The following is a 13320-nucleotide window of genomic DNA, read 5'->3' as shown; positions in this document are numbered from 1 at the left end:
GAACAGAGAGGATGTTATACATACAGCCAGTTCTATATGGTCATTCTTAACCTAATATTAACATTATCTTCATTTTGGCAGATGTACTATAGCATGTCTGATAATGTTCATCTTTTCCTTTCCTCCTCTATGGCACTCATTTCATTTTGGCTCAAAGGAATGCACTAAATCTCAGGTATTGTAATTTGTGTGTGGTCTCCTAACACTAACCCAATTTTATTTGTAAATTTGCACTGTAAATAATGAGTTTATAATATTGATGTGTTTTGCTTAGTCTCATTTGTATTTTCCCCTGAATTAGTAAAATCTCTTAAAAATGTGAAACTGTCAGTGGTGTAGGACTCAGGGGTCTTCAAACTACGGCCCGCGGGCCACATGCGGCCCGCAGAGGAGTCTGATCCGGCCCGCCAGGTTTTTTGGGCAGTGAGCGCAGCCGAGGTGTTACAGTAGGAATTAGTGGTTCATATAGTCCGGCCCTCCAGCTCTCTGAGGGACCGTGATCTGGCCCCCACTTTAAAAAGTTTGAGGACCCCTGTACTGTAGGTGATGGCACATGCTGGATTATTTGCGCAGATCTGGGGATGAATTGCCCACTTTCTTTGAAGAAAGAATAAAAGTACAACTTACTTATTTTTAAGAATGAGTGGAGCACTGTTCTTCACCAACCCTCTTCACAAATAAAAACATGGAGAAAGACAGACAGACATAATGACGTTTATTTGCTTTTCGTGTGAAAGCTTAGGTAAAATTTCCTTAGAAATTTTATTTTAAATGTTATAAATGAAAGCTTTAAATTTTGGGAATCTCAGTGTGAGAGCATTTTGAGAGACCACTGGTAAAATGACAGAATAAAGGCTGAGTCGAAAGGGAAATAAGAATTAAAAATTGCTTGTGTTTTCTTACACGTTATTTTTAACCAGATTTCATGCTTTTATTTCATTCTATATTTTAATTAAGAGGCCTATAATAATACCTTTGCTCATTTTCATGCCAGTACATGACTAATTTATGATTTTCAGTGATACTCTTTTGAAATTATGGGTCAAGTTTGGGTTTATCAGGAAATTTGGAATCAAGGAATTAAAAATGATTTGTCTCTGGAAACTAATAGATTTAAGGAACTAGTAAAATTTTGTGGTTGAGGTTTCTTAATACACAGGGAAAAGGTTGTAAATAATTGAATTCACATTAGAAGTCTATCATCAATATAATATTATAATATAATATAACCTTATATCATCAATATAATATTATAACCATAATATTATATCATCAATATAATATAACCTTGCCTGATAGAATGAAATATTTATATAATTTTAAAAATTAAGATGAGGCAATTATTTTATGTTGCATACAAAAAAATACATACATATTAAAATGCCACAGGAGGCATGATTGCTATATTATATAATATTTTAGAAGCACTGCTAAATTTAAAATGATGTGGTAAATAAAAAAAAATTGATAACAATTTTAAAATTTTGTATAAAATTTTTAGAAAAATACACCAGTGTTTTGAGCTTTTACCTGGTAAAGGTATACTTTAAAAAATATATAACAACGTTTTAAAAGATTTATCAGTGTGTAATTAACCCACTTTTTTTTTTTTTTAAATGCTTAGGGCTTGTTCAATTTTTATTATTATTTTTTTATATTTTATTGATTTTGTACAGAGAGGAAGGGAGAGAGATAGAGAGTTAGAAACATCAATGAGAGAGAGTCATCGATCAGCTGCCTCTTGCACACCCCCTACTGGGGATATGTCCGCAACCAAGGTACATGCCCTTGACCGGAATCGAACCCGGGACCCTTCAGTCCCCAGTCCTCTATCCATTGAGCCAAACCGGTCTCGGCTTAACCCACTTTTTAATGTGAAAAATTTTCAGTCTAATTCCTATTTAGAACTAGTAATTGAATTAAAATGTGCACTGACTTTTGATGTATACTTGATCTACACTTCAAAAAATTTGACTTGTTGCAGTAGTTTAAAACAGATTATAATAATTTGATTCGGAAACATGAATACCCATGTAGTCCATGTAGAGAGTTATCAGGACATTTTTTCCAAGGCAAGTATGTGAGGTTTGCTGAAAGAAAAAAATATTTTAAAATGCAGTGAGAAGAGAAGATTGGAGATGGCTTTCATTAGCATTTCCTTACATTTTGATTATATTCTTAACTAATTTTGGCAACAACGTGGTCATAATCGGAAATATTGGATCCTGTTTTTTGAAGGTGCATCTGAGGCTGTGTTTAAGACAGCCAGAAAATGGGATGTGGCGTGAATGGTCATTCTTGCGGTGAGGAAAGATGTAGAGGCAAGTGGTAGGGAGGCTCCTGGAAGAGGCTGGAAGATTTGGAGATTGACTTAGGGCTTTGGACGGGTTTACCTTGTCTCCAGGTTTAGAACAGGGTGCGTGGTTGGGGCTGGGGGTAGTTTTTTTTATTTTACCCATGATGAAGGCCCTCTCTGCATTCATGGGCAACGGATTCTGTAAGTTTCTGTGGGAAGGGAAGTCTGAGTTCCGTGTAAAAATGGACAGGAGAGGTGGTAGGACTTAAGGGGAAGAAAGGACTGGAGTCCCGGAGAAGCTGGTACATGTCTGTTCTGCCATCTTTTTTATTTTTCCTTTATTTTAATGAAAAAAAAAAAAAACAGCTCTTCCATCTTCTGAGTTGGGAAAGGGCAAAAATGATACAGCGATATTAGGCTGAAGGCTGGAGAAAAGTTGTCCTGGCTGCACTGTGGAGGTTATGTGTGCCAGTGGACATTTCAGACATTTCCGGCCTGCTAAAGCTGGTTGCATAATTAAAATGCTGCTCGGGCTTGGAAGTTCTGATTGACTTTTCACTCCCACTCCTACTCCCCCAGAAAAGTAAGGCTCTGTCCGCCGTGTACAAATGTGAACTGTGAAGATTTGAACACAGTGTAACAAAATTTTGATCAGTGCAGAATTTTTGAAATAATCAAAACCCTTTGGGCCATCATATAAAAAGATATGTCCCACACATTTTATTAGTAGTCCTTTACTGCAATATGAATATATACTTCAGAGTACTGTTTAATAATTATGTATTGAGTCTTTCTGTAGATTAGGCTTAAAGTTCTTGGTAAAGGTGTACAAAAGTAACAAAAATACTGTATAAAATGAATACAATGTAAATTGAATTAAATGAATATTGCAATATTATTTGAATCATTTTTTATTATAGTCAGTGATAATATGATACAATATTTATAAAATGTGGCAATCTATGTAATATGATTGATTCTTATATGAAGCTTATGAAAATAAGTCCCAGTTTTTATAAGGTTATTCTTTATAATAATTTAAGATTTAAGACACGTCCTTATTCTTATCATCTTTATATAGTTATTCCTAGATTATATCTTATTGATCTTTGAAGTCGTCTTTTTTTTTTTTTTTTTTTTTTTTTTTTAGAGGTAGATTTAAGTTGGTTTCATCCAGAGTTAAGGATTTCTTGATAGTTTTGATTAGTTTAAAAATTCTTTTAGTTATTGAAACATGAAAAATTACAGTGTAATTAAACACTTTTACTTGAAATGAAACTTTTTGACTTTTGCTATTCTTGAATTAGAAATAGGTAATAACTATACTCATGTCATGACTTTGCTTTGCCACTTATTATTTATTTAATTTTTTACTGAGGTCTTGGTTCAATCTTATATTTGCTACTTAATAGAAAAAGAATGTTTTTGCATAATATATCAATGACTTGTAATTTCTTGAATATTAAGGTCATAGAATTTTAATTTATAACAATCAGTTTATATCCACCTAATTTATTTTAAAAAATATATTTTACTAATTTTTACAGAGAGGAAGGGAGAAGGATAGAGAGTTAGAAACATCGATCAGCTGCCTCCTGCACACTCCCTACTGGGTATTTGCCCACAACTAGGTACATGCCCTTGACCAGAATCGAACCCAGGATTCTTGAGTCTGCAGGCCAGCACTATATCCACTGAGCCAAACCGGTCAGGGCCCACCTAATTTATTCATATGATATTTTAAAACCTGTTTACATGCATATACAGAAATTATTCAAATATAGAGACAGTCTATTAATTTCAGTACTTTAATTCTTCTTCAAATTCATCATTTTCTTAATTGAATCTAAACCTTTGTCTTAAATATTGTCACCGATACCTGTTTGTGAAATATAACAGGATGGAGTTAGGGAAATTTGTGTATTCTATTTCTTACAGAGAGGAAGGCTCAGTTATTATTTACGTTTACCTTTTTTGTTGTTGTTCATTTAACAAATATTTATTGAATACCTATCTTGTTTCAAGTCTGTGCCATAAAGGGTCTCTGGGGATATAAAGGCTGACAGGACACCCAGAATCTTGTTCTTAGTGTCTTTATAATCTCACAAGGAATACAGACAAGGAGAATATAGGGAGCTACATTATAAGATACAGGGAACTCTGGGAACTTAAGGGCACATTGACAGGGTGCCTTGAGGAATCAGGCATGGCTTGAATGGCTTTAATATTTTGGCTCAAAGAAAAGTATTTTTAATCTAAAAAGCCCAATAGAAATGTACAGACTGGGTCAGGGAATAAAAAATGGAAAGGGTTGTGTGCCGAGTGTTAGAGAAGAGTGACACACACACACACACACACACACACACACATACACACAAAAATCACAAATTTTGTTAGATACTATTTATTTTATTCGTGCCTGATGATTTTATTTGCATAAAAGAGAGGTTTTTTTTGTGTGTGTGTTTTGTTTTTTTTTTAAAAGAGGAGTGCCCCGAGTATCCTTTGCTTTTTCATGCTCATTATTAGCAGTCTTCCTGGTTCCTCTTCACTTAGATCATGTTGCATTTTAAAATCCTGCAGAAAGCTCCCTGTGGAAAGGTCTTTGAACAATAGGTGGACATAACAATCCTGTGCCATATGTGCTGCAATTTCTGGCAAAATGCAGCGTGTTAACACTGCTGCCGTGGTCTCAATCTCCTGGCTTTGGAGGGGGGGCTGTTTCTCTTCCTTGCAGTCATAATCAGGTATTTATGCTGATTTAATTTATACAGATTGGAAAATTATAATATAGAGGATGTATAGAAATTGAAATGTAAATCAGGAAACAGTTTAAAACATAAAACGTTTTCTCTCGCTCTATTAACAACATGCATTGCAAATTCATGCAAGGCAGTTGAGAATAGTATGCACTGTGCTGTTTACCCAAGTTTCAGCTTCTGTTAGAGGATGTCTATTTTTATGTATTACATCATCTCTGCTGCAGAACTACCGTGCCCACTGGGATTTACTGTTCTTTCATTCCATTTTGAAAGAAAGCTTGTATTGATGTCATAATTGGACCCATCTTTTGGTTGCACTTGGAAATTGAAAGTAATAAGGGTGGGTGTTGTGTAGCAAGTCATGCAATATTTCAGGCAATTTATTTGTCAAAAAGATCACTGCCACTTTGTCCTGCCTCTGATTATGAGCACTGGTGGCTCTCAGTGCCTGTATATGTCTTAAATATACTTGGCTAAAAATTTAGCAAAGGTCCTTTTCATCTTCAGCTGTTTCATTTCTTATCATGTGATTTATGTTTGGTCATGAGATTTTGCAGTGCTCTTTGCTGATTTGAAAAATGTCTCTTTTCTTTGGAAAAATCTACTTCGATACTGAGACCTACTTGCTGCCAGTGCTGAATTGATCTTTTTATGATTTAAGTTATCAGTTGTAAAGTTGTCTGTTTTTGCTATTTGAAATACTGAGTGTCTAGAAATGTTCTCTTTTGATTTTGAATCCAGCGTTAAAACATTAACTTGCAATTCTTTTCTATTAGCTAGAAGATATTGTTGGCCTTTCAAAGAAGCTCTAGCCTTTTATTCAGTATGTAGGTATTAGATTTAAATTACTTGTGAAAGGAAATTTTAATTACTTAAATTAAAATAATTTCAAAATGCCTACTATATGTTACACATATTTGTGTACATAAAAGTTCCCCCTTATTTTCTAAAAAAATTAGTCATTACCCATATTTTATAATAAATATTTTTCCTTTAAAAAAACAAACAAACAAACAAAAAAACCTAATTAGGAACCAACCCATACTTAAAAAAAAAAAAAAAAAAAAGCTTTATTGAGTTACAGTTCAGCTATTTAAAGTGCATAATCAATTATTATTTTTTTGGTAAAAAATATAGCATTAAATGTACCATTTTAACTGTTTCTAAGTTTACAGTTCAATATTGACTGACTTGAATACAGTGATTCACAGATATGCCTGGCATCCCATGTGATTGTTTAGGTCAGACATAGGCTGAAAAATACCTTAAGATATTTTTTTGGGGGGGGAGGAGGGGTAATTGTGCAATATGTTGGAAAACAAAAAGCCTTGCCAAATAATTGTTTATATTAAAACAAGTTCTTATGGACTTAGTATGGGATCAGGTGGCTTTTTTTTTTTTTTTTTTAAATTAATTTTCCTTTTCCCCTTTTCAGTGGAATGATCATAGGGATAGTTGAATGTAATGTGGTATTTGTAATTACTAGTCTGGAGGAGAAATGATGTGGTATGATCTGAAATGTGAATTACTGGTTAAGATAAATTTTGGGGGGCAGGGTACGTCAAAAGGGAAGAAATTGAGGATGAAAAAGAAAATAATTCACATTGATTTGATTTTTTTTACTCTGATGTCTATGAGTTAGCAATAATATTTGGTCACCTATGGTTTTGGAGTAATCTAGAAGGCATTTGGGAGTGTTAGACAATAAAGTTAAAATCTCAAAACAAATTGTAACATTTTTCTTTCACTAATTATTAGTATACTTTTTACTTTCCATCCATTTTTTTTATATGTATTTTTATGGATCTTATAAAAGTTGTTTGAATCATCAAGAATTTTGGAATACTCAGAAAACTTTTTAGAAAAAGATCATGTTGCCATTTGCTAATTTGTGGAATAAGCCTATATATCCTCAGCGAAATGGATGTAGGGGATGCTTGGGTATCATTGATATTCTTGATGGTATTAATGCCCTTGGCAGCCGGCATTATTGATGAACACTTGATACCTTCAGTTTTGTTTTTTTTTCCTCCTTGGTACAAATGTTTGCCTGACTTTTGGTACTAGCTTTAGTTAGACTGGAACAGTTTGAACAGTTTAACATTCTGCAAGTGGATTAAGTTTTTAGAGGGCTCAGCTGAAGTAGTATTTTATGTAAATATAGGACTTTGTCTTAATGGAATCTAAATATAACCGTGGATCCTTTGGCCAGTTGATTCATTTGGTTGGAGCATCATTCTGTACACCAAAAAAGTGTGAGGGTTAAATTCCCAGTCAGGACATGTACCTAGGTTGCAGGTTTGATCCCAATTGGGTTGTTAAGGGAGACAACTGATCATTGTTTCTCTCTTACCTCTATTGATCTATCTACCTATCTGTCTATCATCTCTCAAACTTAATAAAAACCAAACATATTTCCAGGTGAGGGTTAAAAAAATGAACTAAGAGGCTGATTATTTTCCTAGTTCATCTCTTAGAACACTAGTCAAACTTCTTTTCTCTCTCAGAACTCCTTAAAACTTTTTGAGGACTCCAACAAACTTCTGTTTATATGAGTTATCTATATTATTATTTGCAATATTAGAAATTAAAACTGAAAAAAAACATATTAATTAAAAATAATAAACCCATTATACATTAATGTAGGGGTTTTTAATAGAAGTGACTATTTTACAAAACAAAAAATTATAAAAAGATTGGTATTGTTTTATACTTTGCAAATCCTATCTAATAAAGAGGGAGTATGCTAATTAATCCTCACGTGGTCCCAAAGGTGGCGGTGCCCACAGCCAATAAGTAGGGAATATGCTAATTGACTGCCCTGCTCTCAAAGATGGCAGCACCCACAGTCAATAAGGCTGTGACTTAGGTAACCAGGCCTGGCAAAGGCTTGCACTGCCGGCAGTGGCAGCAGCAGAGGTATGATGGGGCATCGCCTTCCCCTGATCGCCAGGTGTCCTCCCACTCCTGAGGGCTCCCGGAATGTGAGAAGGGGTGGGCCGGCCTGAGAGACACCACTCCCCCCCCCTCCAGTGCATGAATTTTCATGCACCAAGCTTCTAGTATATTTAATATTTGGCTTAATAGAAGACAGTTGGATTCTCATATCTACTTCTATTTCAATCTGTTATGATATGCTCTTCTGGTTGACGTATGTAAGATATATGAAGAAAATCTGACCACCCACAGGTAGTTGGAAAAAGGAGAAGTATTTTAACAGTTTTTCAAACATTCTTACTAATTATACTAGTCCAAAAATTGACAAGTCACAGTTTCTTGAAGGTCTGCTTGCAATGAGGAACATATAACTATGTCAGTGAAGTTTTCTTACTTTCTTTTATTAAAAATCATTGGGCTTGCATGTTGAATGACTTTACTCCATGCATGATTTGGAAATATCATGCATTGCTCACTGAGTTAAGCAGTCTTCCAAATTTTGGCATGTTATACAACATTAAAAAAAAAAAATCACATTTGATAAGCCACTACCAGTCTTATAAAGAGGTCTTAATTTTGGGGAAGCTGTCAAGCTCGTGGTGTTCCAAAAGTCTAATTTTTACTTGAGATCTGAAATTTTATAATTGACAGAGTACTATCAGCTGTTTTCCTTGCAGTGACAAGCTCAACTTGTTAATTTTCAAGAAAATATCTGCCAAATACCCAAGTCTGAATAACAGCATTTGTCCATTATTTGTTCCTTCGAGTAAAAATAGTGTTCCATGAAAAAACAAGCGCAGGGGTCCTTCTGAGCGCAGGGCCCTGTGTAGCTGCGTAAAGCACAGACCTGTGGCACTGGCCCTGACTTGGCTTTCCTGTGTTCTTTCTCTCCTTGTTTCCATTTTCTTCTTGCTGCTTAATTCCTTTTTAGGTTCTAGAAGAAAGTGGAAAGTGCCCCAAGCTAATTTTAGATGGAACCAGAAGAAATTGAAAATGCTTTATGTTAAATAATTGTGTTTTAAGTATATTAATTGTATTGGCTGCTTACCAACAATCCATGGTTGTAGTTACAGTAGTGAGCTTCCAAGATGTTTTTACTTAATTGATTTAATTTTTCTCATTTAGAGCATTTTTCTCTTCAGGAATTTTCTCTTTGAAGTCCCTTTTTGTCCCCCCCCCCAAAAAAAAAAAAGAGAGAGAAAAGAAACAACGTAGTCTATCTCCCCTTCCCTTTTAAGATAATTAGCCATTATGCAGAATTTTAAAATATTTAAAAATTATATATGCAAATGCGTGGTATGAAAGTATGCTCCTAGCAGACTGGAAATGTCCCTGCTCCCCAAATTTGAAATGGTGTATTTCTCTTGATGAAAGAGAAATGTCCACATGAATATTCTTCAGTGTTAGTGATCACTGTAGCTTCCTGCATTATTTCTAAGAGAAATTTCTGCATTAAGTAATTATCTAATTTTCTCCCCTACTATATTTTTACCTTTATTGTAAATTCTGTGCTTCCTAGTTGGTTGCATATAATATTAATATCTTATTAGTTTTGGTCTTTGTCTTTTATCTTAAAAGTCCCTTGGATTGATTGTCCTATATTTTTTAAATTTTGGTCCAACATATTATTATTTTGCTTTATGTCCTTGAAATAACACTTATTTTTTATTTTTACAAAATACAAGCCATCAAGAAAAATGGGTTTTGATACACATTTGCTCTGAGGCAATCTTTCAGTAATTATTTCACATGGTGAACAGTATATTTGCTTATGTCATGCACACTGTTGAACTCACCAGGGTGGTTTCTGAAGTTCATTCCTGATTCCTTGTTTCCTGCACTATCCATCTGAGTCTTGGGGGTCAAGTGTAGAATGAATGAGTGAATGCCTTATTCTGTTTATTGCTTCATTATAGACTTATGGTTGTCTGTTAATACTGTGAATTGCTACTTTATGGCACTACCAGGAGATATAATCTTCCATGAATATGACCCATCTGACCACTTGTGAGCAATTCTAACAATTGTAATTGTTGGATATATAATTAAATATTCTAGTAGTATCTTTTAAAATATCAGCATGGTAGTAATTAAAAATTTCAAAGTGCAATTAAAATGTAAATAGGTAGAATATTCTGTTTGCATTTTTTACAGTTTTTGAGGAGAGGGACAACATGGGTATATGGGTTGGGCTTTGTTTATTCATTTATTTAAAAGAAAGACTGAAGGTTGTCATCTTGAGCTCATGTGGTCCTATTGATAGGCTGACTTCTTTTTCAAGAGGACATTTAAAGAATTTCTGTGGCGTCTAAAATATTTTCTATTTTGAGACAATCTTCTATTTCCAGGCAAATTTACTTGGAAGCATTTCCTGTCTGGAAAATATTTAATTATATCAGAGGGGGAGTCACAATTCTGTTCCTGGTGGCGAACGTTGATTGCTGCTTCCATTTATAAATTCTGTCATTTTTTTTTAGGATGAACATTCTTGAACCATCATGAAAACTTAATGTTTTGATATCTATTTGGAGACATTAGGTGTTTGTTTTTTTTTAAGTATTAGATTTTAATAATGGAACATGTTTGTTAAAAATTAAATTTCTGAAGAGTCAATAGAGTCTTTGAAAGCTGACAGTATATTATATGCCAACATATACATTTTGTGAGCATATAATAGATGCTCAGCAGTATCTAGATTATATGTTGATGTCTTTGGGTCAAACTCTCAGAATTGGCATTATATTATATTTATATTATATTTTTAGGAGTGGCATTATAGATCCATCTGCATTAACAGTTCTATACAAGCATATTGGCAAAAGAATATCAATACCAGACATCTGTAGAACATTAACTAGTGGGTTGCCCAAATCTTGAATGCAACTGCCTTTTTAGAGAGTATCTTAGAAGAATAGAATTGATCCTTATTAATGCTTATGATATATTCAGTCAGTTAAGTGTTTTCTCATATGTTTTGTCAATTAAACTTCCCTGCAGTTCTAAACTCTAGGTAATGGTATCTTTACTATTAGGAGGTAAGAATGCTAAGGTCAAAGAGATGAACTAACATGTTCAATTATCATGGTTATTCAGGTAGTGTCAAACATGGACATAGGTCTTTTCACATTCCCGATACATAAAATTATTTTAGATGCCTACTATTTAAGAACCTTGAAAAGAAATAGAATAGAGCATGCCGAAACCGGTTTGGCTCAGTAGATAGAGCGTCGGCCTGTGGACTGAAAGGTCCCAGGTTCGATTCTAGTCAAGGGCATGTACCTTGGTTGCGGGCACATCCCCAGAGGGGGGTGTGCAAGAGCCAGCTGATCGATGATTCTCTCTCATTGATGTTTCTAACTCTCTATTCTTCTCTCTTCCTCTCTGTAAGAAAATCAATAAAATATATATTAAAAAAAAAATAGAATAGAGCATAGACTGTCCAATACGAAGAATAATTACTGAGTTCATTTGCAATGATGGTAGGTTTTGCTTGATTAATCAATTTTTGTTACAATTAAGTGTTTTTCCTTTTTGAACAATGTATCTCTCGTTAATCAAGCCCAGAAATTGTTTCATTTTAACCTTTCTAGTTTTATTCCTATACAGACATAGGTTTTCACTGGTAAGCAGTATCATTTCATAACAAATTAGTGTGTTTTAAAAGTACGATTCACTAATATTATAAGTAATAAAATCCAAATCTGCTGAAAGATCTTTTCTAAATTATGACTTTTTAATGAACCAAAACAACTTGCAGATATCTAAAAGCAGTCATAATTTTCAGAGGTGAAAAACCACGATCATAAAAATTGCTTGCTTCTGCACCAGAAAATATTGGAAGTGATTTGGTAATATTTAAGAATATTAAAAAAATAATTTAAATAATTTCAAGAGGTTTTAAAAACTCTCTATAAAATAGAATACCTAGTTATGCACAACTTTTAATAATTCAAATTATTGGTAACATTAAGAAAATTATTTTTTACTTACCTTAAGTTTGACAAATTTGGAAAGTAAGGACGTTAAAAAGACCTATAAACTATTGTCTAATTATCTCTATAATTTTTTTCAAGAGTAAGAGCATTTTAATATTACCCTCTGACTGCCTAAGTAGGAAGACAAAAGTCTCAGCATAAAGGATAATTTCTACCAGGAAATTTTACCCCAAGATAAATTAATTTCCATTCTTGAGAACTTACTTTTACTATAATTCTATATCATATTATTCCTTCTACTGCCATTTTACAAGCAGCTAATGTTTGGTAACAGTTGTGTTAGATAAGATAACTGTAAGAACTTGAAAAGATTTTAGGGATCTCCCAGCCAAACTATTTAATTAAATTTATTTCTTCCTTATAATCACTAACATTCAGTCTCTGCTTTTAAATTACAGTTGGGCTCCCCTAGCCGGTTTGGCTCAGTGGATAGAGTCAGCCTGGGGACTGAAGGGTCCCAGGTTTGATTCCAGTCCTGGGCCTGTAGTAGGCAACCAATCAATGTGTCCTTCTCACATGGGTGTTGCCTGGTATAAAGTAAGAGTTAGAAAGTCATAGCAATTATTATTTATTGTAGAAAAAGGCTAACCATGAAGAAAGTGTTCCTTATGTTTAGCTGAAATCTTTCTGTAATTTTAGTGCATGGTTCTGGATATGTTCTAAAGCAACATGAATGAATATTCATATTACATTTCATATAACTGTGCTTCAGATATTTAAAGAGATCCTACTCCATTTAGTCTTTTCTCTGAGTTGTACATTCCCGACTTTTTAAAAAATATATGTATTTTTATTGATTTCAGAGAGAAACATCAATTGGCTGCCTCCTGCATTCCCTTTCCCACACTGGAGATCTAGCTCGCAACCCAGGCTTGTGCCGGGAATCGAACCATAACCCCCTGGTTATGGTCAGTGCTCAACCCTCGAGCCATGTGGGCCAGGCCCTTCCTGACTTCTTGTAGCTTTCCTAAGCACTTTATCTTATCATTTAGGTTTATAGCTGTTTGAATACGACAGTTACTCATTATCTCCCCTAAGTCTTGATGTCTAGGGGAGATAATGAGTAATAAAGTCTAGAACTGGTTGCTGTAACTTACATAAGTTCCTACAGTGCAGATTACAGTAGAACTTCCTGTCTTCCTTGCTATGGATATTTTAGCCGGTAATGTAACGGTAATGTAACTCGAGATGATATTAGAGTTTTAAACCATTGTGCATGGGCTCATAAGGAACTTAGGCCAGTTCAGTTTTACAGGTAACTCCTCCCATCTACCTTTCCCCATGAATTGCTCCTCCAGTTACTCACTACCTCTCCTATCCAAAAATCCTA

At 34.1% G+C, this 13320-nt stretch overlaps 1 protein-coding gene across 12 annotated transcripts in view; it reads left to right on the top strand.

Annotated features, from left to right (window-relative positions):
• The window catches only part of RAPGEF2 (Rap guanine nucleotide exchange factor 2), a 229467-nt gene that overhangs the window by 126012 nt on the left and 90135 nt on the right, over positions 1 to 13320 (top strand). For 6 of the 12 annotated variants that reach the window (XM_084884153.1, XM_084884155.1, XM_084884154.1 and 3 more), the window contains one exon: positions 158 to 175. The exons of the other annotated variants lie outside the window; for them this stretch is intronic. In XM_084884153.1, coding sequence (XP_084740279.1) covers positions 158 to 175 — 18 coding nt within the window. The remainder of the gene's footprint in view (positions 1 to 157; positions 176 to 13320) is intronic. 12 annotated transcript variants of the gene reach the window in all.

Source organism: Pipistrellus hanaki (genome assembly GCF_964339955.1).
Source record: "Pipistrellus hanaki genome assembly, chromosome: 5".
Lineage (NCBI taxonomy): Eukaryota > Metazoa > Chordata > Mammalia > Chiroptera > Vespertilionidae > Pipistrellus > Pipistrellus hanaki.
The sequence above is the reverse complement of the archived record's forward strand: the minus strand, read 5'-3'. Positions and strand labels throughout refer to the sequence as shown.